Source organism: Silurus meridionalis, chromosome 12 (genome assembly GCF_014805685.1).
Source record: "Silurus meridionalis isolate SWU-2019-XX chromosome 12, ASM1480568v1, whole genome shotgun sequence".
NCBI classification, from domain to species: Eukaryota; Metazoa; Chordata; class Actinopteri; order Siluriformes; family Siluridae; genus Silurus; species Silurus meridionalis.
Window position 1 is genome coordinate 25,853,379 of NC_060895.1, and position 27,639 is coordinate 25,881,017.

Sequence of the window (27,639 nt, forward strand, 5' to 3'; positions counted from 1 at the left end):
TTTCAATTAAACCTGCCCCCTTTCGTTTAATCCCCACCCCTTTTTGTTGAGTGAAACCGGCTAAAACCAGGCCGTGGCTTTCTTGATCTCATCGCTTTTATTTCAACACCGAACACCAACACGGCAGCCGTTCACACGTCCGAGGGGACTTACAGTATTAAGATCAGTATTTAATCGCAGCTGGAGAGATGATTTGGGCGTTTTCTTTTTCCAACGCATGCAAATTACACACAACGTTATTTTTCCACATTCTACATGCGACACAACTGAATTGAGGTGCGTTGACTACGTGCCGAATTCCCTGGGTTTCGATCTCACAGCTGTGCATTCGTATGATTGGATGTTTTGACACAAACTCGACTGAGTTCGTGTGAAACGGCATGAGATCAGGGGGAAGGGTTTTTGTGTAACGCTAGCAGGAAATGGTGGACCATGGCAGACTAACAGGCACAAATGATTCAACATCTGGAAATGAGTAAAGACGTCATGGATTTTTTTTTTCCTCGGACGGAAAAATAATGAAGACACACAGATCCAGGTGTGGGTAAGCATGAGCAGGCGTGAACAAACACACACACACACACACACACACACACACACACACCGTGACGCATGAAGGCACTAATCACAAGCACACCGTGGATGCTCACAGCGCCACCTCTTGGGCTAGATGTCAGAAGGAAACAAGACTCTGATAAGAGATTCTTTAAAAACAGTCAGAAGCACTGCGACGGTTTTGGTTACAGCAAAAAATGGAAAGTGGAAATTTGCTGGAAACTAATCAGCAGGTTACAGACGACGGTTCATTCTCAAAGCTCTGAGCTTCCAATTGTAAAGCTGAAGCTGTGGTACGCTTTTACGTAGTTTCACACGTTTTTTTTTCTCCGATCGTAGACAAGATCTTCCTCAGCTTCCTGGACACTGAACAGAACAGGAAGTAAACAGGAAGTGAGCGATCGGCTGTGCGTGTCGGTGCCATGTTAACCTGCGGCACGTCAGGTACTCTACTCTGTACAAGAGATATGGTTCAACTGAATCCAACTTAAGACATTTACAATTAAACAAATGACATATTATTTCTTTCCATTCGAAAAAAAACAAACTATAAAGAAACGCTCATGTTCGTGAATTAAATCTGACGTGATCTGTCGTGTTGTTGGTTCTTATATGATAACTGGTGTGGCAAAGTTGTGTACCGGTTTGGGGGCTAATCCCAGTATGCTAGTTTGCTAAATCGTATCCTAACGCAGTTTATGCAGAATATGTTTTAGAAACTTTTTAGCGGAATGACGTATTTACTCCGTCGCAACCTTCTGACATGTTTCTGCTGTTAGAACTAGCGAGCGAGCTAGCATCTGATAAATAACACGTTAATTACGGAGGCTTTACAGTGAAAAAATTGAATTCTAGAAAAGGAAAAAAGTGATAACGGTGTGTCTTTGGAGTGTGTGAGAGCAAGCAAAGTGCAAAGATACGCAGTAGGACTGTTAAAAGATAATCATTCGTTTTTCAGTCTGTAGTTAAATTAAAAACACAGAAGAAAACCAGATCAATAGCTAAATAGATAAAACTTTGGAGTGAACCATCTAGCCCAAGAGTCCATCAGCGTGGACCAGGTTTCACTCCAGCGGCTCGTCCAGTTCGTCGTCCACCACCAGAGCCTCGAAGCTGGGTTTCATGTTCTTGTTTTTAACTTTACTGCGGGATGACGAGGGCTTTTTGGGATCTGAAACGTCGCTCGAGTTGCGCTCCTGGTTCTCGGTCCTGCTTTGGGGTTTCCGGTCTCTTGGAGGGCAAAGGTCATCGTCGACGGCGACGTTGTCGTCCACACCCATATCGTAGCGTTGGTATGTGCTGGCATGAGCTTCCTCCTCCAGAGCGGTGATCTCCAGCGTGCTGTTCCACATCCCATAGCCGAAATAAATCAACACACCTGTGTGCGGAAAACAAACACAGTCAGAACAAGTGTGTGTGTGTGTGTGTGTGTGTGTGTGTGTGTGTGTGTGTGTGTGTATCAGGTTTGTCCAGGTGAGTGTATGTGTTTTATATCAGTGTACAGTTGTTTATTTGTGTATTGGTTTGTATAGGTGTTTCCAGGTGAAAAATATTTGTGTATTGATGTGTATAAACATTCATGGATGTGTATCAATGTGTGTGTATAATTGTGTATAGCTGTGTATAGGTGTGTCCAGGTGTATACATATGTATGGATGTGTATCAATGTGTGTATAGTTGTGTGTAAGTGTGTGTAGGTGTGTATAGTTGTGTGTAGGTGTGTATAGTTGTGTGTAGGTGTGTATAGTTGTGTGCAGGTGTGTTCAGTTGTGTGTAGGTGTGTATAGCTGATTATATGTGTGTATAGTTGTGTGCAGATGTGTACAGTTGTGTGTAGATGAGTATGGCTGTGTATAGTTGTGTGTAGGTGTGTACAGGTATGTGTAAGTGTGTATATTTGTGTAGGTGTGTATAGATGTGTGCAGGTGTGTATAGTTGTGTGTAAGTGTGTATAGCTGTGTGTGGTTGAGTATAGTTGTGTGTAAGTGTGTATAGTTGTGTAGGTGTGTATAGATGTGCAGGTATGTATAGCTGTGTGTATGTGTGTATATTTGTGGGTAGGTGTGTATAGCTGTTTATACAGTAGGTATGTTTAGATGTGTGTAGGTGTGTATATTTGTATGTAGGTGTATAGTTGTGTGTAGATGAGTATGGCTGTGTATAGTTGTGTGTAGGTGTGTAGGTATGTGTAAGTGTGTATATTTGTGTAGGTGTGTATAGTTGTGTGTAGGTGTATAGTTGTGTGTAAGTGTGTATAGATTGGTGTAGGTGTGTATAGTTGAGTAGGTGTGTATAGCTGTTTATAGGTGTGTATAATTGTGTCCAGATGTGTGTGTGAGTGTGTGTGTGTGTGTGTGTGTGTGTGTGTGTGTGTGTGTGTGTGTGTGTGTGTGTGCAGACACAGTACATTTACAGTATATAAAGGTGTGTGTTATGTGTAGACTTGTGTATGAGCAGGTGTGCGTTCAGGTGTGTGGTAGATGTGAGTGTGTATGTACTGTATGTATAGACTTGTGTAAGAAGCAGAAAAGATAAAACCAGGAACAAGAGAACACAACGGTTAGCACATCTGTTTTCATGACGTTACCATGGAGACGTTTCTCACCTATGAAGCACCAGACAGCAAAGCGGATCCAGGTAATGCCGGAGAGTTTGAGCATGAGGTAAATGTTGACCAACATGGCGGAGACGGGGACGAACGGCACGCAGGGAGCCATGTAGGGAAGACGCTTTGGGTTCTCCGGCTGCTGCACAATGATAAAGACGAGCAGCGAGATGGAGATGACGAGCAGAACAAGCAGCGTCACGGCCCACCAGTGTCCCTCAGCGATAAATCCAGCGCCAAAGGTGATCAGTGAGCAGAAAGCGAAGACGAGGACAAACAGCAGGAGAACGCAGCGGGTCACCGTCCTTCCAGTGGACTCTGTAGGACGGTCCATCTTTCCAGGAAGACCTAACCGGATCCGCAGGGTGTAATAACGAGGCCCCATCAGCCTCTTTAACTTCTGAACATACACATTCTCCATGTCATCAGACTCGATCCCGGTCGATTTATCCACAGTGCCGTAGTTCGGATGATTAGCCGAATAGCTTGACTTGGTTTTATCCGATTTGCCGATTAACATCTCATTGTCGCCTAGCGAAGGGAGATTCTTAGCGCCGCATGTGTTTGTTGAGATGCACCCGCCACTGTCATCGTTGTTGTACTCATCGCCTTCTTCGTATTCGTCCTTCTCTTCGCTCTCCCTCTTCCTGGCCACTTCCTGCTCAGACAGGAAGTTGACAAAGCCGTGGATGTCGCTCTCAGGCTGGTAGCGCAGCAGCAGCACACACACGGAGACGAGCGTGTAGGCCAACAGCGTGCCAATGGACATCATTTCGATCAGATCGCGTAGACTCACCAACAGGGCGAGAAGGCCGGCGAGGAAACCCGACACCACACACGCCACCGCCGGCGTCTCTGTGTACGAACTCACGTTAGCCAAGAACCTGCAATGCACATCGCACATGAGAAAACATCGCCAGGGACACGATAGATTACAGTCCCACTGTTTCTTAACAAGCCTGAGACGCTCCATGTCTTTCTGCTGTCCCTATTCAACAGCTGGTGAACTAGCTAACACTTTGTCTCGATTTACACAACCTGTTAAATAATTCATGTTGCCATGACAACCACCAGGTTTATCACTCACACCATCTAGCTAGCTAACAGCTTTTTCAGATTTTCTGTTCTCATGCTGTCATTCTTTTATAAAACCCCAATTTCTAAAAGAAAATAGGTTGGGACGTTGTTTTTATTTAATGTAAATAAAAACAGATTTTCCAAATCTCATTAATCCATTTTTTATTCACAGTAAATCACAGAAAACATATAAAATGTTGAAACTAAGTAAATGTACCAATTAACAGAGAAAATAAGGTCGTTTTGAATTCGATGCTGCAACACGTCTTAAAAAATTGGGACTGGGAAACAAAAGTCTGGAAAAAGCAAATGTTATTGAAATGAAACAGTTGGAGAAACATTTTATATCTAATGAGGGTAATTGACAGCAGGTCAGTGAGATAATTGGGGTATAAATAGTGTATCTTAGAGAATCTCTCAGAAGTAAAGATGGGTGGAGCTTCACCAATCTGTGAAAGACTGTCTACAAAGTGTGGAGGAATTTCAGAATAATGCTCCTCTTTTACAGTGCGTAATAATTAAAAGAAGAATGATTTAAAGAATCTTCCAGGTACGGCCTTGTGTATCTGACCAAGACAATGCTAACTGCATACTGCATCTATTACACCAGCATGAGTTCGTAGTAGAAGAGTCCGAGTGCTGAACTGGTCTACCTGCAGTCTAGAACTTTCACCTTTTAAAAACATTTGGAGCATCATGAAACAAAAAACACAACAAAGGAAACCCAGAACCGTTGAGCAGATAGAATCCTGTATCAGACACATATTGGAGAACGTTCCTCTTCCAAAACTTCAGCAACTGCTCTCCTCAGTTCCCAGATGTATAGAGACAGAAGATGTGGTGCTTCACAGTGGGAAACATGGTCCTGTACCAACTTTTATGAGACGTGTTACAGCCATCAAATTCATAATGACCTTATTTTTTCAAAAAAATTTTATAAATTCTTATTTGAAACATTTTATGTTTTTTGTATTATTTTATAGAGAATATGGGGTTGTGAGATTTGCAAATCATTGCATTTTGTTTTTATTTTAATTTTACACTGTGTCTTAACTTTCACAGTAAGAATTAGAGTTTTGAGAGATTGTGACATCACAAAATTAATATATGTAACTCCGCCTCTTAATAAGTTCAGATTAGAACAGTCTCTATTTTAAATAAAAAAACATTCAATAATGGAAATTCAAGCAATGAACCAGTAACCAGGTTGATGGTTTAACCTGAAGAGCAGGCCGTCCCCGGCCATGGCGTAGATGACACGAGGCATGGGGAAGAGCGAGCCGAGCAGACTGACGGTCAGTCCGGCGATGGAGCCGAGAGCCACCACGTACTTGGCTGAGTAAAAGCCGTGCTGAGAGAACATCTCCATCAGAGGGGCGTCGGCATCGATCAGGGTGTAGGGCACCATCAGGGTGAGGATCACACTCACCTATACGACATGGAGAAGATGCTCTAATATAAAATTAGCCAAAATGCTGAAATAGCCACAGCTGCTAATTAGCGACTTTCTCTCGCAGGCATGTGTGAAGGCGAGCAGGCGGGTTTGGATTAGCATCATTAGCATCATTAGCACAGGTGTGAGGGAGTGAGTGAACATGGGACAACAGCTGGAGATGAAGAAGACAGGAAAGATCTGTAATGAAACTTTACTGCACAACTCAAATCCATCCAGTGTGTGTACAGGTGTGAGTACATGGGCTTTGTTTTGTATCCTGCTGTGTGTGTGTGTGTGTGTGTGTATATGGTTGAATGTGTGTGCCCAGGCGTGTGTAATTGCAGGTGTGCAGGTATGTGGTGTGTAGGTGTGTATAAAGGTGTGTGAAGGTTTGTGTTCAGGTGTGTAAGTGAGTATACTTTTTCCGCACGTTAGCAGGTTTGTGTATTGTAGTGTATCCAGTGTATGTAGTGTGTGAGTAGGTATGTGTAGGTGTGTGCTGGGCTGTGTTCAGATGTGTGTGTGTGTGTGTGTGTGTGTGTGTGTGTGTGTGTGTGTGTAGTGTGTGAGTAGGTATGTGCAGGTGTGTGCTGGGCTGTGTTCAGATGCGAATGTGTGTATGTGTGTGTGTGTGTGTGTGTGTGTGTGTGTGTGTGTGTGTGTGTACTCACAGAGACGTAGGCAGTGAGACAGGTGATGAGAGATGCTGTAATGGCGTAGGGGATGGAGGTGTTTGGACTCTTGGCCTCCTCTCCTGTTGTAGCGATGATGTCGAAGCCGATGAAGGCGTAGAAACACGTGGCTGCTCCCTGCATCACCTGCACACACCATCGCACCACACACCATTTCACATCATCATAATACACACGCATCACAGAGTCTACAGGTGTGTACAGGCATGTTACAGAGGACTGGTACAGGTATATTACAGTTGTATTGTAGGATTGCTCTAGGTGTGTTACAGATGTGTTATGGGGCTGCTGCGGTATATTCCAGACGTGATCCTAAACCTAACCCTAACCCTAACCCTAACCCTAGATGTGTTATGGAGCTGCCCCTGGTATGTTCCAGTTGTACTTTACAGATGTGTTATATGGCTGCTTCTGGTATGTTACATGTATGTTACAGGTGTATTACAGATGTGCTACAGATGTGTTATAGGGCTGCCTCTGGTATGTTCCAGTTGTACTTTACAGATGTGTTATATGGCTGCTTCTGGTATGTTACATGTATGTTACAGGTGTATTACAGATGTGCTACAGATGTGTTATAGGGCTGCCTCTGGTATGTTCCAGTTGTACTTTACAGATGTGTTATATGGCTGCTTCTGGTATGTAACTTATATGTTACAGGTGTATTACAGATGTGCTACAGATGTGTTATAGGGCTGCCTCTGGTATGTTCCAGTTGTACTTTACAGATGTGTTATATGGCTGCTTCTGGTATGTTACATGTATGTTACAGGTGAGAAACCTGAAAGAGCTCTGGTTTTAGGAGACTCCATTCTGAGGCACGTGAAACTAGCTAGACCTTTAGGGGCACCAGCAGCACAGGTTATGTGTATACCGGGAGCCAGGGCGCCGGACATAGCAGGTCAGCTTAGATTCTTAGGAAAGCACAGGTTCTCTAAGATAGTTTTTCACACAGGAGCTAATGATATACGCCTTCGACAGTCAGAGGTTACTAAGAGTAATATTATAGAGGTGTGTAAATTAGCGAAGGCAATGTCCGATGCTGTAGTATGCTCTGGCCCCATCCCAATGCGACGTGGCGATGTAGCCTACAGCAGGTTATGGTCGCTGAACTGCTGGATGTCCGAGTGGTGCTCCAAAAACAATGTGGGCTTCATTAATAATTGGAGCATTTTTGAGGGCAAGGCTGGCCTGTTAGGGCGGGACGGTGTCCATCCCACCCGGGAAGGTGCTGCTCTCATTTCTTGTAGTATAGGTCATAGTCTCAGAACAGCACTAGTTAACAAGTGACTGTCTAGAGCCAAGGCCAGGAGCAGACAGACAGGCTAAACCGACCGTCTGCTAGCTGCACAGAGTCGCCACTCAGGATCCACCATATTGAGACTGTGTCTGTCCCCCGAGCAAAACCAAAATATAGGAATTATCAGAAAGTCTGTTTAAGTAACCTGATTAACATTAAATTAAATAGGACTGAACGCACAGCCAGCACCTCTGATCTAAAAATAGGATTGTTGAATATTAGATCTCTCACGCCAAAAGCGCTTACTATAAACGAAATTATTACCGACCAGGAGTTTAATATAATGTGTTTGACAGAAACGTGGATTAAATCGAATGAATATGTAGCATTAAATGAGGCGAGTCCTCCTGGGTATAGTTACATACACCAACCCCGTCTAAATGGCAGAGGAGGCGGAGTAGCAGCTATTTATAATAATAATCTAAACGTCACACAAAAGACTAAACACAAATGTAAAACATTTGAAGTTCTCTACACCAACATAAAATATTCAGTGTCTGAAAGCAGGTCAAGTCAGTTAATTCCACTAATTATTATTTATAGACCCCCAGGGCCCTACTCTGATTTTCTGATAGAATTTGCAGATTTCATTACAAATCTAGCTACTTCTTTAGACAAAGCATTAATTGTTGGAGACTTTAATATTCATTTTGATAATCAGGAAGACTCCTTAAGAGCAGCAGTTGTGTCCATTCTAGATTCAGTCGGAATTAATCAGAATGTTATAGGACCCACTCATAGTGGTGGACACACTCTCGACTTGTTGTTAACATTTGGATTAAAAATAAAAAACTTAGTCATAATTCCACAGTCTGAAGCTATTTCAGACCATTATCTAATCTCGTTTAAAATTTGCCTTAGTCATTGCATTTCTACCTCACCACGTTACCGTGTTAAGCGTACTTTCACGTCAGCTACAGCAGCGCGTTTTATTAATAATCTTCCCGATATTACGATATTAGATAGATCTCCGTCAGACCCCGCAGAGCTCGACTGGGCCACTGAACATCTAGAAACAACGTTACGTTACACTCTAGATGATGTAGCTCCCCTTAAGACCAAAATGATCAGGGAGAAAAAATTAGCACAGTGGTATAATGATCATACGCGCACCTTAAAACAGAACACTCGAAAACTAGAACGTAAATGTCGTCAAACAAAATTAACAGTATTTCAAATAGCATGGAAGGAGAGCCTCCTAAATTATAGAAAATCTCTTAGTGCTGCCAGATCAGCATATTTCTCCACCCTCATAGAAAATAACAAGCATAATCCTAGATTTTTATTCAGCACGGTAGCAAAATTAACAGGGAATAAAAGCACTGCTAACATGCACACCATCAATAGGTAGTAATGATTTCATGAACTTTTTTAATAATAAAATTGAAAACATCAGGCAAGAAATCCAGGCGGTTAATATAAATCCAAATTATTTTACAAGTAACCCTGTAGACAGCAGTGTCATTATAGCAGACAATCAATTACAAAGCTTCACTCCTATTCATGAGAGTGACTTAATTTCATTAATCTCCTCATCAAAATCATCAACCTGTATTCTCGATCCCTTGCCTACTAGTTTCTTTAAACAGATAGCTCCAGAGGTAATCAAACCTGTTTTAAAAATAATTAACTCTTCCATTAGCACTGGTTATGTACCGAAATCCTTCAAACTGGCAGTTATCCACCCCCTTATTAAGAAACCTGACCTTGACCCATGTCAGTTGTCCAACTACAGACCGATATCAAATCTCCCCTTTATATCCAAAATTTTAGAAAAGGTTGTAGCACAGCAGTTATGCTCACATCTGCTTATGAATAACATTTTTGAAATGTATCAGTCAGGATTTCGGCCTCATCATAGCACAGAGACGGCGCTATTATTGACCCGAGTCTTTCCTTTGAGTCTCACGTGAATAACATCACCAGAATCGCCTTCTTTCACCTTAGAAATATTGCTAAGATTAGAAATATGATGTCGTTACAGGATGCAGAAAAACTGGTTCATGCTTTTGTTACTTCTAGATTAGACTACTGTAACGCTTTACTGTCTGGGTGTGCGAGTAAGTGCATCAATAAGCTTCAGTTAGTCCAGAATGCAGCAGCAAGGGTCCTCACTAGATCTAGGAAATACGACCACATCACCCCTGTTTTAATCATCTACACTGCTCCCAATCAAATCTCGCATTGATTATAAAATATTACTACTGACGTATAAAGCACTTAACGCTCTCACACCGCAGTATCTGAGTGAACTTCTGTACCAGTATGATCCTCCATGCCTACTTAGATCAAAAGGTGCTGGCTATCTGTTGGTTCCTCAAATAATGAAGACTACAGCAGGGGGCAGATCTTTCTCTTATAAAGCCCCACAGTTATGGAACAGCCTTCCAATCAGTGTTCGGGACTCAGACACAGTCTCAGTGTTCAAGTCGAGGTTGAAAACGTATTTATTTAGTCAAGCCTTTTATCAGTGGATTTCTCTTAGGTAAAGGCACAGATCTGGAGGGAACATGGATATAGAGTGTTTGGTGAACTGGTATATTTGTATGCTGTCGTCCCCTCACATTCACACGTTCACTCAGGTTTGTTGATGGTGGTGTGGTGGGTCGTCTCTTATCCCAGAGATCCCTCATGTCTGTGTTACCTTCTGGTTCTCCCTTTTAGTTATGCTGCCATAGCGAGTCTTGCCGGAGTCCAAACTGCACAGTGACATTAACTTTCGTACACCAATAGTTACACTTAATAATCCATATCCTTCTCTTCCGTCACCCTCTCTCTCTCTCTCTCTCTCTCTCTCTCTCTCTCTCTCTCTCTCTCGGTCGAGTTAAACATGCTCCTGAGGCTCCAGTGACCAGTGTTCCTGCCCCTCTCCTCCTTGGATCTTCACACTTCTGTGCAGCTCGGGACGGTCTCTTAATTCCGGAGTAGAACGGGTGCTTTGAGGACGGATTGGACTGTAGTTGGTGTTGGCGGTCTGCTGCACTGACTCGGGAGTGCAGTTTGCTTCTGATCATCATCACTGTACCCCGCAACATTGTATATCTGCTTCAAATGGACATTTGGTGCAACCCAGATTAGGATGGGTTCCCTCTTGAGTCTGGTTTCTCTCAAGGTTTCTTCCTTATGCCATCTCGGGGAGTTTTTCCTTGCCACAGTTGCTCATCAGGGACAAACATACTTACAAAGAACATATTTATGTTTAATCACCACATTATCTGTGTAAAGCTGCTTTGAGGCAATGTTCATTGTTAAAAGCGCTATACAAATAAAAATGAATTGAATTGAATATTACAGATGTGTTACAGATGTGTTATAGAGCTGTTTTTGGTATGTTACAAGTGTGTTACAGATGTGTTACAGTTTATGGCTGCTTCTGGTATGTTACATGTATGTTACAGTTGTATTACAGGAATGTTACAGGCATGTTACAGATGTGTTATAGGGCTGCCTCTGATATGTGTCAGATGTGTTACAGAAGTATTACAGATGTGTTATAGTGCTGCTGCTGGAATGTTACAGGCATGTTACAGATGTGTTATAGGGCTGCCTCTGGTATGTAACTGGTGTTTTCCGGGTATTTCACAGGTGTACTTAGGTGTATTTACCCCTGACCAGCCGAATGGAAGGAATCGTCCTTCGTCCCAGTTGGAGCTGTCGACAAAGAAAAAGCCGGCGATCATCATGAAGACCCAGACGAGCAGGTTGATGATGTTCAGGGCGTTGTTAAAGCCTACTGAGTTCTTCACCCCCAAAGCCACGATAACTGTGACGAGGATGGCAATGATGAGGGCCAGAATGTCAGGATATGCCTCCTCACCTTTACCTGAAAATAACAGGTGCAGGCGATGAAGCTGCAGCTACCAGGGGGTTACAGCTACATTCAATTCACAGTTCAATAAAACAAGCGTGTTAGTTCCACTCAGGTCTGATCTTAAAACCGAAGATATCAGTTCAAGTGAGGAACAGTGTTCGGTCAGCGTTCAGATGCACATCCAGGGGAAAATATGTACACCAAATGGTTTGTTTTTACAGGAAAAAGGCGTGGCCTATCCACAGGAAACAGATGTGTTCTTTCCCACATCGAATGCTGTAATATTTAGTATAAATACACCAGAAAGTAGATCTGCTACAACACCATGGAAATGTTTGATTGGTTTGTTTTGCTTTTATGGATAAATTATATACTGATTCAACACACACACACACTCTCTCTCACCCAGGCCACTGAGCGTGCCCACATGGCTGATCATGAAGGAGCTGATGCTGTGGTTAGCGAGCGAGTCGAACATGCTGCTCAGAGCGCTCGCTCCGGCCGCCGTGCCGATCAGATACTCCAGTATCAGGTTCCAGCCGATGAAGAAGGCCACACACTCGCCCACCGTTACGTAGCTGTAGGTGTACGCGGAACCCGTCGTCTTCGGGACGCGCACCCCGAACTCGGCATAACACACTCCTGCAGGAGAACACACAACATTTATAACGCATACATATCTGATTAAACACATGATCAACTTGTGCTGTTAATATCATGAACAGCAGCTACGCTAATTCCTCTCCACTGCTTCTCTTTCTCTCCCCATCCCGAGGCATCCTGAGGTTCCTCCAGCTCCAGTCACGTCCCACCTCATGAAGATTATAAAGAGTAGATGCTGAGCCCTCAAACATCCCGAACCATCTAGAAAGGTACCAGCACCATTTGGACTTCACTACAAGTGGAGTTTGGACACTGGACCTCCTGGAGTGTTTAAAGGCTCTGGCATGGAGAAGCTGGTGTTGGATCTGTGATGATCTCAGATGTTGAGCTATTTTATGAGTTGCTCAGTAGATCCTAGTTTTATCACCATAAAGACTGTATAAGACTGTAGAAAGATCATCACTCATAATCACACACTCCAGTGCTCATGTTAGTTCTCACTCTCCAGTGTTCTGTAGTGTTTAAAGACTATAATCACACTCTTGATTTCACCCAAATGAGGATGAGGTTCTGCTTTTGAGTCTGGTTCCTCTCAAGGTTTCTTCCTTATAACAACTAAGGGAGTTTTTCCTTCAGCAGTCACCCTTGAACTTGAACACTGGAGACTCCTTCCACTAATACTACCTCAACACAGGAGTGTGTTAGCTAACTGCGTCTTTTAGCTCTGCTTTTATCTCAAATTAGTTTTTAATGTGTAAATTCATTGGTTGGTTTGTAGAAGTTCAGTGTTTGGAAAGACCCTTGTTAGCCATCACACTTGAGCTGTTTTACTGACCAAATATGGAATGTGTAAAACAGGAAGTTACAATAAATATCGATAACGTAAGGAACATAAACATTCTTTTTTAAATCTTCGTATGAAACGGTATTTGGTCGACACTCACACAGTAAGTGAGGTGGGAATGAGAATCCAGGGTTTGTGTATTAACACTGAACATCTAAACTGAGGATAAATATAACACTTTTATGACTTCACTGTTTTATTGCTCAGACCTCATAGATAACAGCAGAATAAATGAGTGTTCCTCCATGTGTGTGTGTGTGTGTGTGTGTGTGTGTGTGTGTGTGTGTGTGTGTGTGTGTTTCCATGGGTAGATAACGATGTTCCATTGTTTCTAGTTTTTGGTTGATTCTTAATAAGATCACAGGAAATCTCAGTTTCCTTCGTTAGATGTTCATTTCCATACGCTCTCATATCCACACTTCTCTGATCAGACTGTACCACGTTTTCTTATTACGCTCTACTGTACTGTACTACTCTGCCACATTCTAGACCACTCAGTGGTGGACCATCAGGTCTGGACCTTCTCTGCTGGCCTAACCTCTGTCACAATTACCGACTTAAATGTTTTAATATATTTGTGTTCATGAATGTGGAATAAATTATTCCCAAAAGTCTATTCTCTTCATTTCATACGGTGTAAATTTAGATTTCAGTCATCACATCAGGTGTTCAGAGTCCGAACCTGCCGGATTTTTTAAACATAAACTTCATGGTGCTTGAAGCTGTTGCTTTTACGATCAGATTTTGAGTTCCAGGGCCATCTAGCAGGCGTCCAATAACATCAGCACTTTCACGTCCTTTAATTGGATGGTCACTAGTCAGAGCTCACAATCCACATCTGTACCAAACTACATCTCAAATATATTCATGTGGATTAAATCACTGGTTTTTCTATTCCACAAAAACTGACAGAGGAGAAGAAACTGATTTGGTCGCAGATACACTTACAAGCACTTTTACAAGATTAGTGAAAAGCTGGACATGGTGAGGAAAAGTCACCAAAACAGTTTAAAACAGTTGTTACACTTTTTCAGAACCCGTTTATACTTTTGTGTTTTCTTTTCTGTAGAATTTACACAAAAACTCACTTCATTTTAAATTCACACTAAAAGCCCAGGAAACCCCGGGGTGATGTGAGGAGGTGAATCTCAGTGCTTCTGCTGGAGATGATGTGTGTGTGTGTGTGTGTGTGTGTGTGTGTGTGTGTGTGTGTGTGCGTGTGCTTCTGCTGGAGATGATGTGTGTTGTGTGTGTGTGTGTGTGTGTGTGTGTGTGTGTGTGTGTGTGGAGGTGCAGTTGTGGCTCCAGTGAAAGGAGACGTATTGAATCGTGATCATTGTGTTTGTTGCTATAGTAACGAGTAATAATTATTCTCACTGTATGAGACTCCTGTGTGTGATGAAGTCTAATATATGCTTTCTAAGTCATAATGATGGTGGACTGATTCAGGAAGAGCACCACTGAAGCTCCAGGGGCGAAATACACCACCTGATACTGATACCACACACTCTATACCACACACTCAACCACACTCTATACCACACCCTATACCACACTCTATTTCACACACTCAACCACACTCTATACCACACCCTATTCCACACACTCTATTTCACATACTCAACCACACCCTATACCACACTCTATTCTACACACTCTATACCACACGCTCGACCACACTCTATACCACACCCTATACCACACTCTATTCCACACACTATATTCCACACACTTTATACCACACACTCTATACCACACACTCTATTCCACACACACCATGCTATACACTCTATACCACACTCTATACCACACACTCTATTCCACACACACTATTCCACACACTCTATACCACACTCTATACCACACACTATACCACATGCTACACCACACTCTATACCACACTCTATACCACATGCTCTACCACACTCTATACAACACTCTATACCACACTCTATACCACACACTCCACCACACTCTATATGGCATGATCTACCACACTCTATACCACAAACTCTACCATACACTTTATTCCACACGCTATACCACACATGCTACACACACACTCTATACCACACTCTATACCACATGCTCTACCACACTCTATACAACACTCTATACCACACTCTATACCACACACTCCACCACACTCTATATGGCATGATCTACCACACTCTATACCACAAACTCTACCATACACTTTATTCCACGCTATACCACACATGCTACACCACACACTCTATACCACACACTCTACCACACTCTATATCACACTCTACCACACACTTTATTCCACAGACTATACCACACATGCTACAACACACACTCTATACCACACTCTATACCACACGCTCTACCACACACTCTATACCACACACTATACCACACACTATACCACATGCTCTACCACACTCTATACCACACACTTTATTCCACACATGCTACACCACACACTCTATTCCACACACTCTATACCACACTATATACCACACACTCTATACCACACTATATACCACACACTCTATTCCACACACTATACTATACACTCCATTCCACACACTCTATTCCACACACACACTATACAATACACACACACACACACTATACCACACATGCTATACCACACACTATATACCACACTCTATACACACACTATATACCACACTCTATACCACACACTATATACCACCCATTCAATACCACACCCTCTACCACACTCTATACCACATTCAGGACTGATACCATAAGAGTAAGTATATGTGGTCACCTGACAGGATGGAGGCCACCGCAGCAATGATAAACGACACGATGACCCCTGGGCCCGCCATTTCCTTAGCAACCAGCCCGGATACGACATACATTCCCGTACCGACACAGCTGCCAACACCAAGGGAGACGAGGTCAAAGGTCGTCAAGACACGTGCCAATTTGCTGCTGCTCTCGCTTTCCAGCATGGACTCCACTGGCTTGGTGCGGAGGACACGGGAGCCGAATGCCCCCCACTGGACACGTCTGGGGTCCAGCTTTGATAGGAAACGACTCATTATAGAGAGAAAGAAAAAGAGGGAGTAGGAAAGAATGAAAGAGAAAGAGAGAGACAGTCTCAGCAAAGCAGCATGGTGCTAAGAGGTATAAGGGGAATGGATAGAGTGATTATAGGGACAGAGCTACTAAGAGAGACAGAGATAATGAGAGAGAGAGAAAGTGAGAGAGAGAGAGAGAGAGAGAGAGAGAGAGAGAGAGAGAGAGAGAAAGAGAGAGGGTTAATCGAAAATCAATAGAACACAAATAGACAGAAAAAAAGAGAAAATAGATCCAGTATTCAGAAGGTGTAAGGGTGAGAAGGAAACGAAAGAAAGAAAGAAAGAAAGAAAGAAAGAAAGAAAGAAAGAAAGAAAGAAAGAAAGAAGAAATGGAAATAGAGGACACAGAGAGGAAAGGGGAACAAAAAGAAAAAAGAGCAGTGTTAGTTTAACTGGCACACACCCACCCACAAACACACACACACACACACACACACACACACACACACACACACACACACACACACACACAGACTTTGAAAACACACGTGAGAACACACTGTTATTAATGCGTATTTGTCGATTATGTGCTGTTTTAAAGGGATTTAATGTAAAATGATATCGCTGGTTACTATGGCAACAGCAGCCCCGATTTGCTTTGTGCTGGCTTTGTGACATCCCTTCATTTTCATTATTTATTTTGTTCATCTTCTTTCATGTTTTGGGGAAATGTGATGCTAATTAGCTCAATCACACCTGGAATTCCACATACTGAAACTCCCTTATGGAAAGAAGTTTGATTTGGGTTCCATAATAGAAGGTTGGATTTTGAAATGCAGACATGTTAACGTTCAAACTCACATCAAGGAACTTTTTTGTTGCCAAAATTGCAATAAGTTCTAGTAATGACACTAAACCAACAGCGAAATATAAAAAGGCTTCCCAGTAAACACCAATAAACACCAATAAACACCAATACACATGAATACATCTCAGTTAATACTATTATACACAAATACACATCTCAATTTGTACACATACATACAGTTATATACACCAATACACACTAATACCTCATTAACACCAATACACACCAATATAAACCATTATATACCATTACACATCAGTATATACCATTACAAACCATTATATACCATTACACATCAGTATATACCATTACAAACCATTATGTACCATTACACATCAGTATATACCATTACAAACCATTATATACCATTACACATCAGTATATACCATTACTAACCATTATGTACCATTACACATCAGTATATACCATTACTAACCATTATATACCATTACACATCAGTATATACCATTACAAACCATTATATACCATTACATCAGTATATACCATTACAAACCATTATATACCATTACACATCAGTATATACCATTACAAACCATTATATACCATTACACATCAGTATATACCATTACAAACCATTATATACCATTACACATCAGTATATACCATTACAAACCATTATATACCATTACACATCAGTATATACCATTACTAACCATTATATACCATTACACATCAGTATATACCATTACAAACCATTATATACCATTACACATCAGTATATACCATTACAAACCATTATATACCATTACATCAGTATATACCATTACAAACCATTATATACCATTACACATCAGTATATACCATTACAAACCATTATATACCATTACACATCAGTATATACCATTACTAACCATTATATACCATTACACATCAGTATATACCATTACAAACCATTATATACCATTACACATCAGTATATACCATTACAAACCATTATATACCATTACACATCAGTATATACCATTACTAACCATTATATACCATTACACATCAGTATATACCATTACAAACCATTATATACCATTACACATCAGTATATACCATTACTAACCATTACACACTAATTTATAGCCTTACACTTTAGTACAGTGGTCCCCGCTTATTCGACCGGCTCGGACATCGACCTTTGCGCCCGCTGAACGACCAAATGCCGATTATCGACCTTTTTTACCCCGACCCACGTGGAGCATTTTTTGGTTACTTTTGTAATGTTTTTAATTTATACTTTTTACTGTATTATTGTCAGAAATCCACCTGCCACGCCCACTTCGGAGGCAGTCAAAACCTCCGCTTTCCCTGAAGCCCCCGGCTTCAACAATGCACACCTGGGGCTCATTATTCACTCATCCCCAGCTCCTATATAAACCCCTCATTCATCCACACTCCTTGTCAGTTATTGTTGGTATGTGAAGGTGTTTGGTGCATGTTTGTCTGTGTTTCCCTGTCACACGTATTCCTATGCGTTTCTTCCTTTCCGGACTCCACACGTTCTCCACGGCACCCCGGGTTACCTTTTTTCCTCCCGTGCGTTCGCCCGTGGACCTCATCCCTCCAGGGCGTACCATGGATATCTCTCTCTCGTTCGTCGGGATTCAATGGACTGCCATGTGTGTGTGTGTGTGTGTGTGTGTGTGTGTGTGTGTGTGTGTGTGTGTGTGTGTGTTTTGTGTTAAACTCTCCGTGTTTTCGTTAAACCAAAGCGAACTGTGCTCCGGCTTCAGTAGTGTTTCAGTAAACACTAAGAAGATTTAGTGAATTTCTCCCTCCTGGTTATTCAGGAAGAAACACTAGTCCAGTGCATTGTGGGTAATCTGTACTGTATAGCGCTGCTCAACACTTTACGCTGTGATGGTTATTTTGAAATAATTCTTTGGAAACTGCTCTTCATTTTCCTTCACTATAATTTCTGCTGAATCATTTAAAGGAACAGTTGCTCTGGAGGCAGATTTCAGTGTCCCAGGGTTCCATTTAATCATCACGCAACACTTTTTACATGCGCTCTGAGTGTGTAAAACTCCCACCTCTGCAGTCTTTAATGTGTGTACTCAGTAAATCACAGGTTTTTATGGCAGCCAATGATGAAGTGTTCTCCAGGGTTCAGGTGAAAGTAATAATCACACACCATGGGTTTTCCTGCCTCGCTGCTGCTTCGAGCTGTGTTTACATCTAAAAGAATGGCAGGCTGGAATCTCTCTCTCTCTCTCTCTCTCTCTCTCTCTCTCTCTCTCTCTTTCCTCGAAAAAAACCCTTTTTCATCACAGAGCCGTCAATCAAGACAATCAGAGAAGTTTAAGTGTGGCCAAGAGACTGAATTTCTCTGAGAACTTAAACTGTGGGATTAATAATTTACACACACAAAACACTACAGTGAGACATTACACTGCACTCATACACTATTAGTTATGATGACACACTGAGGTTGATTATTTTCCTGAAACAGCATGGCACGAAGTCTTATATCACTCTGACTTCACAGGTTTATCACAGTTTAAACACCAATATATATATACCAATATACACCAATATACAATTATATACCAATATACACCATTATATATACCATTATACACTAATACGTACCAATATACACCAACAGACACCAATTTATACCAATATATAACAAATTATAACAAATCTACAGAAACAGCAGGGAAAGGAGAAGTGGAGGAGAGTGGAGGAGAAGTGGAGGAGAGTGGAGGAGAAGTGGAGGAGAGTGGAAGAGAAGTGGAGGAGAGTGGAGGAGAAGTGGAGGAGAGTGGAGGAGAGTGGAGGAGAATGGAGGTTCAGGTTGGTACTTTAAATGTTGGTACTATGACGGGTAAAGGGAGAGAGGGAGCTGATATGATGGAGAGGAGAAAGGTAGAGATGTTGTGTGTTTAGGAGACCAAGTGGAAAGAGAGTAAGAGCAGGAACATTGGAGGTGTTTAAACTGTTCTATCATGGTGTGGATGGGAAGAGAAATGGTGTAGGGGTGATTCTGAAGGAAGAGTACAGTAAGAGTGTAGTGGAGGTGAAGAGAGTTTCTGATAGGGTGATGAACATAGAGCTGGAAGTTGAAGGGTGATGATAAATGTCATCAGTGCTTATGCTCCACAAGTTGGCTGTGAGATGGAGGAGAAGGAAAGATTCTGGAGTGAATTAGATGAAGTGGTAGAAGGTGAACGTAGGAATGAAAGATTGGTGATTGGGGCAGACTTTAATGGGCATGTAGGTGAAGGGAACAGAGGTGATGAGGAGGTGATGGTAGGTATGGTTTTAAGGAGAGGAATGTGAAAGGGCAGATGGTGGTAGATTTTGCTAAAAGGATGGAAATGGCAGTGGTGAACACGTATTTTAAGAAGAAGGAGGATCATAGGGTGACCATGAGGAAGTGCAGGAGAGCAGAAGGAGAAAGAGGTTGGAGAAACAGAATTGGGATCGACAGAGTGATGAGAAAAGTAGGCAGGAGAACAAGGAGATGCAGCAGCAGGTGAAGAGGGATGTGGTGAAAGACAAAAAAAAGGCATATCAGGACATTAAGTTTCTCTCGGAAGTCACAAAGTATAAGTTGTTATGGTCTTCAGGTAGTTCAAAGAAGACTTTTTATTTATTCCTCTTATCTAATAAAGACGTTTTTTGCCTTTCTTCATTTCCCCTTTGAGCTGAGACGCCGCCAAAGTAGCAAATATAATTACACGTACATGAGGCCTCCTGATGCCACATGATTCGTTCAGCCTCCTACACAACATCCTGTAATTACAATTTTCCAAGTTTAATCCAAATCCAGCATCTGTGTGAGCAATAAACCTGCAGCCTCCTGGCAAGGGGCAAAGGGCAAGGGGCAAAGGGCAAGGGGTGTGGCCTGATACTGATGGACTGATGAACTTAAAACAGGATCCAGTGAACTGATAAATATTTACTGATAAATCTACACAAGTTTTACTCTTCAAGGCTCCAAAAAAGGTTCTATGGAACAGAAGGACCTGTATTGGTTCCCAAAATGACCAAAAATGAACGGAATCATTAATTATTTAAATTATTTATTTATTCATGTTTTTCTGGCTATAAATCTACCAGACAAAATGATCCCCTCAGGAGGAAATGCATAAATCCTTTGATGCCAGTCGAGTGTGTACACGGTGTCAGAGACATGAGTCACACCTCGGTATGAATCAGCTTTCAACAAACACACACACACACACACACACACACACACATACACACTGTCTGCGTTCTGGGTCAATCTCGGCTAAACACCACACTAATCACTGCTTCCTGTCGAGCAGAAAAGATTCAGTGACCATTGGGTCGCGTAATGATGCTTTAATACCTGTGGAAAATTTCAACTCCATGTGGGAAAACCGCAATAAATTTATCAACAGAAACCGATAATCGGAATATTATAATAATAATAATAATAATAATAATAATAATAATAATAATAATAATAATAATAATATCAACAATTACAGGTAATAATCTGTTCTTCTTTGGAAATGAAGAATATTTCTAACTCATATTACATAATAATAGTAATCATAGCTTATTGGATGGGAGGAGGAGAAGTGGGCGTGTCCAAATTAGCATATGTATGCATATTTATAAACCCTGGTTGTTTTTTTTTATTTGAATGATGGATTGCATGTTTACATTCTCAGGTAAAGGTTTTAAAATATTAAATCTTTTTTAAATATAATTTTTTTATATTATATAATTATTATTATTTTATAGATTGTATTATTATATTTGACTCATAAGTGTAGAATTGGAACAGCTGCTTTCTGTCAGAGTCTGTAATCAGCTGCTATAATAAGCACAATATTGATATAATAAACACACACACACACACACACACACACACACACACACACACACACACACACACACACACACACACACGTGCATAAATAATTTAGAGATGATATTTTACTCACTGATGATAAACGAACCGATTAACACACACAGATGGACAGATGACTGGTGGTGAAGAGCAAATAACATGACATTGAACTGGATCTTCTCAATATGGTGGAACTCTGGAGTCTGCACGTTTGTGCTTTGTGAGTATAGAATACAGTACTGCAGTGAAATAAGGTGCACAAATGAACCACAAGAACATCATATATCAATATCACTGTATTCACCATATGAGTGGATGGAACTCCCACCTGTCACACACTTTGCACATTCACACTGTCCAGGGTGTGTGATGGGTTAATATTTAACTCAGTAAGTGTAATGAAGATGTTTCAGGTCTTGTCCAGACCCACACAGAGCTGGTCACACACTGATAGGACGATGCTCCCTCACTGCCTTACAGATAAATATTACAGCGCCGTCTCCGATACAAGTCTGCTAACGTGAACCAGAAAACACACAGCACATCACATTTCTGCAACAGAAAACGATCACTACGATATATTCACTTATATCACCACTACTAAATATTCTCTTATATCACCACTACTAAATATTCACTTATATCACCACTACTAAATATTCTCTTATATCACCACTACTAAATATTCACTTATCACCACTACTAAATATTCACTTATCACCACTACTAAATATTCACTTATATCACCACTACTGAATATTCACTTATCACCACTACTAAATATTCACATATCATCACTATGAAATATCCACTTATATCACCACTACTGAATATTCACTTATATCACCACTACTAAATATTCACTTATATCACCACTACTAAATATTCACTTATATCACCACTACTGAATATTCACTTATATCACCACTACTAAATATTCACTTATATCACCACTACTAAATATTCACTTATCACCAACACTAAATATTCACATATCACCATTACTAAATATTCACTTATATCACCACTACTGAATATTTACTTATATCACCACTACTAAATATTCACTTATATCACCACTACTAAATATTCACTTATATCACCACTACTAAATATTCACTTATCACCAATACTAAATATTTACTTATCACCACTACTAAATATTCACTTATATCACCACTACTAAATATTCACTTATATCACCACTACTAAATATTCACTTATATCACCAATACTAAATATTTACTTATCACCACTACTAAATATTCACTTATATCACCACTACTAAATATTCACCTATCACCACTACTAAATATTCACTTATATCACCACTACTAAATATCCACTTATATCACCACTACTAAATATTCACTTGTATCACCACTACTAAATATTCACTTGTATCACCACTACTAAATATTCACTTATATCACCACTACTAAATATTCACTTATATCACCACTACTAAATATTCACTTATCACCACTACTAAATATTCACTTATATCATCACTACTAAATATTCACTTATATCACCACTACTAAATATTCACTTATCACCACTACTAAATATTCACTTATATCACCACTACTAAATATGCACTTATATCACCACTACTAAATTTTCACTTATATCACCACTACTGAATATTCACTTATATCACCACTACTAAATATTCACTTAAATCACCACTACTAAATATTCACTTATATCACCACTACTAAATATTTACTTATATCACCACTACGGAATATGAATATTCACTTATATCACCACTACTAAATATTCACTTATATCACCACTACTAAATATTCACTTATATCACCTCTACTAAATATTCACTTATATCACCACTACTAAATATTCACTTATATCACCACTACTAAATATCCACTTATATCACCACTACTAATTATTCACTTATATCACCATAACAACCACAACAATAACCCTAATAACCACAACAAACACAACAATAACAACATCAACAATAACCACAACAATAACCATAACAACCACAACAATAACCATAACAAACACAACAATAACCATAACAATCACAACCATAACAATAATAATAACAACCACAACAATAACAACAATAACAACAACCAAAACCACAAACATAACAACAGCCACAATCACAAAGCCCAGGCTGAAAACAGCAGCACCGCAGTGTTTGTATAAACAGCAGCTGATTCACTGTGGCTCTGAAATACACAACAGTGTGCAATGAGTCCTGTATCTCTAACATCAGTGTTAACACACACACACACACACACACACACACACACACACAGTCCTAAGAGAGTTTCCTCTTACAGCAGAAGTCGCAGTTATTCCATTTCGCATCACCACCGTGAAAACATTCAAATATCAAAATATATAACCAGCGAGGCTCATACACCCCCCCCACCACACACACACACACACACACACACACACACACACACACACACACACACACACACACACACACACACACATTGGGAATCATCTGCAACATTATGTTCTTCCTGCAAATTGGAGCATCACAGCAGAACATCTGTATTACTGCATTCGCGCGTGTGTGTGTGTGTGTGTGTGTGTGTGAATCTGAGCTTACCTCTGTGGGTGTTGGTGCTCTCTAATGCAGCTCAGAGAGAGAGAGAGAGAGAGAGAGAGAGAGAGAGAGAGCAGGTGGGATCAGCAGCTCAGCATCATTTCCGCTTACGCATCATGGAAGAAGAAGAAGAATAAGAAGTGGATTATAAATAATACTTGTAAAATAATTAACACGTTTTTTCTTCACGTGAACATGAGCTCGTGCTCGGGCGCACTGAGATGCTGCATCCAGGATGAGGATGTGGATGATGTTGAAGATGAAGATATTGATGGTGATGGTGATGCAGTGACGCGCATCTCTCGCGCGCGCGCTCTCTGCCGTGTTGCCAGATTGCCGAAAAATCCATTAATTCTACATCCAATAAATAAAAACATTTTAATAATAAAAAATAAATAAATAAATATATATATATATATATATATATATATATATATATATATATATATATATATATATATATATAATAAGCAAACAAACATATAAACAAATAAATAGAAAACGCTCATTGGCGATGTGTGTCCATGGAAACCAAATCCATAATACGACAAGATCTTTTAGATTATTGAAATAAATCCATTTAATTCATTAAGAAATCCGCTTTCATTTCAAAAAAGCTAAACAAATAAATGAATAAACAAATAAATTAAAAAACAAGTGTTTCCTCTCATAATTAAACATTACATCGCGAACCCTTGGGTGCTTTCTGGAGTTCTGGATGTGGAACTATTACACTGTCAAATAAACAAACAAACAAACAAACAAACAAACAAACAAACAAACAAACAAACAAACAATAAATACAAAATTAAAGAAATTAATAAATAACATTAAATTACACTTAATTACATACTAATTAAATACCACAATCTTATAATGCAAATAATAATACTAATAAAAGAATAATTAAAAATAATAAAAAATAATAAATTAATGAAATAAACAACCTTAAAGTAAATTCTAATTAAATATAATTAAATAAACAAGTAGCTAGAATAAAAACATAAATAAATGAATAGATAAAGAGATAAATCCATAAAAACATTTAATTAAACAAAGATTAAATACCACAAACTAATAATACAAATAATACAATTAATAAAATAAAAAATAAATTATAAAATGTAAGGAGTAAATAATTAAATAAAATACAATTATATGTAATTAAATGCCACAAACAAAAATTTCAAAAATATTTATAAATCATAAAACATAAATTAATACTTAAATACATTTCCCATCAGTCCCAGAATGTCACATGACTCTCACTATCTCCTGTGTCTTACTTCATCCTGATCAGATCCTGTATGTTAATTGGATTAGTAGCACTTGTTTATTTTGTCCTTTTTCCACTGTTTTTGCTGATAAAATATTAAAAACTGCTCCTCAATTTCTGTAAAACATCTAAAGACAAACAACATGAGAATCAAATACAAGAATAAAATCAAAAACATTTTTAAAACAAATAAACTGTGATAGACATTGGTGAAGAAAAAACTCAGAGACTTCATGAGGAAGGAACTTTGAGAGGAACCAGACTCCAAAGGGAACCTCATCCTCAACACTGAATGTCCTTCATCACAGTTCCATCAGTGTTGAGGTTATAAAGGGTTCAGTGATGGACGTTTACATGTAGAACTGTTTGTATAAACTGTGGTCCTGAGAACATTGGAGGAGACTTCATATTCATTATTCACTGCACTCAGTACTATTGCACTTCACCTGCACACTGTGTATCTTTGATTATTTCTTGCACACTGATTTATACATTCTACCTGTTATCCTCCGTGTTCCATATTTTTACAGAATATCTCATGCTAATATGTCAAATTGTAAATATTTATATCATTCATTTAATATAGACTGTATATACACACACACACACACACACACACACATATATATATATATGTACACACTTGTAAATAATTATAACTTTCTTATGCCTCATTATTCGTTTTCTCTCCTTTTTCTTCTTTTGGTTTTTATTCTGTTTAATATTTAATACTTGCTGTAGTTCGCCTGAAGCCTCACTTAAACTTTTCATTGTAGAAACTGTCACTGCATCTGTACATACAACAAATAAAACCTGAAACTTGAATTACAGTCCAAATCCATCCTCAAAGTTCTTTAGTTGATGTGGAACCATTTTAAGGGCATCAGGGAACCTGTTATGGCACCTAAGCGTTAGATCTCACACTCTCAGACACATCCAGCTTCATCTATAAATATAAAACCTGTTTATTTTCCCTGGTGTTAACAATCATCACGTGTGTTTCATGTTCTGTGTGTGTTTATGTGGTTGTATTGTCTGTGTGTGTTTTTGTGGATTAGATTTTTTGTTGTTGTCTGGACAAATGTCTTATTGTTATGTGTTGCTTTTTTTTTTATTGGAAAGCGTCCTTGAGCTTTAAGGTGCTATATAAGGAAATAAAAGACATTATTATTATTATTATTATTATTAATATTATTATTATTATTATTATTATTATTATGGGATGTGTACATAGAATGTGCCAAGAGAATACAAAATGCACATAAAGATTCAATACAGATCTATAAAACAGAATTACATACAGTTCTGATTCTATTAAATATCCAGGCCTGAGGGTCTGCTGCTTTCCTTCTTGTTAGTGGTAATGAGTCTCCCCTCCACCCCTCCACCCCTCCACCCCTCCACCCCATGGACGATGCTGTTTGATATCCCCATGTGCTGCTCGTTAGCGTAGCTCCTCATAGAGCTCATCGCTAGAACCGGTTTTTGATGCGAAAGCCTCCTGTGATGTGCGTGGAGGATGAGAGGAAGGAGGAGAAGTCATGTGACACACAGCTACGACCTTTTGGAAAGAAAGAATTATCTTTTTTTTTCAGGTTTATATCCTGCAGGGATTTCTGGGACGTCCTCCTGTAGCACACTGACAAGCCTAGCTGTACTCTGCAGTGTATTTAACAAGGGTTGGTCATCAGATGTTTGTAGGACATTGTGCTCAGCAAAATGTTACCACATCAATCTGTAATTCAGTCTATTGTTATTGAATAGATTTGTGTTCATTTTTAAGTCGTAGGAGGCCACGCCCCCTTTTTAGCCGGGCACCTGGGAACTGTTTTGCGATGTCTGGCAAGTTTTTGTGAGATTTTAACAATGGAAGTGGGCGACATTTCCCCACGCAGCACAAATGGAAAAGAACATTTATAGTGTGTGTGCGTGTGTGCGTGTGTGTGTGTGTGTGTGTGTGTGTGTGTGTATGTGTGTTCACTCTGGTGCTCAGACGCCTAATTATGAAATAGTTTTTAACCTGTAGCTATAAACACAGATTCTGTTTACAAAGCATTTATCAGTGCAGTTATACACGTAACAGTCGTTCTAGCTACATAACTTCACATTCT

The 27,639-nt window shown here is 39.9% G+C and overlaps 1 protein-coding gene across 2 annotated transcripts; it reads right to left on the minus strand.

The window, feature by feature from the left end:
• Nucleotides 1-24,523, minus strand: slc7a14a (solute carrier family 7 member 14a). 2 transcript variants are annotated; one of them, XM_046863158.1, is made up of 8 exons: nucleotides 24,256-24,523; nucleotides 15,687-16,086; nucleotides 11,881-12,117; nucleotides 11,270-11,487; nucleotides 6,344-6,490; nucleotides 5,458-5,666; nucleotides 3,161-4,044; nucleotides 1-1,933 (listed from the first exon to the last, which is right to left on the minus strand). In XM_046863158.1, the coding sequence occupies exons 2-8, from the start codon at nucleotides 15,961-15,963 to the stop codon at nucleotides 1,620-1,622; spliced, it is 2,286 nt and encodes a 761-aa protein (XP_046719114.1). In that variant the 5' UTR covers nucleotides 15,964-16,086; nucleotides 24,256-24,523; the 3' UTR covers nucleotides 1-1,619. The 2 variants fall into 2 exon arrangements, with proteins under 2 accessions (XP_046719114.1, XP_046719113.1); XM_046863157.1 differs by having other exon boundaries at nucleotides 15,687-16,089.
• Between the last annotated feature and the right edge of the window lie 3,116 nt (nucleotides 24,524-27,639).

What these genes read in the sequence shown, in the direction of transcription:
- slc7a14a (XM_046863158.1), bottom strand. Translation starts at nt 15,963, where the DNA reads ATGAGTCGTTTCCTATCAAAGCTGGACCCCAGACGTGTCCAGTGGGGG. An exon ending in GGTGGCCTCCATCCTGTCAG is followed by an intron (nt 12,118 to 15,686) that starts GTGACCACATAT and finishes GTTCTCCTGCAG; the next exon opens with GAGTGTGTTATGCCGAGTTC. An exon ending in TGCTGTCTGGTGCTTCATAG is followed by an intron (nt 1,934 to 3,160) that starts GTGAGAAACGTC and finishes TTCCGCACACAG; the next exon opens with GTGTGTTGATTTATTTCGGC.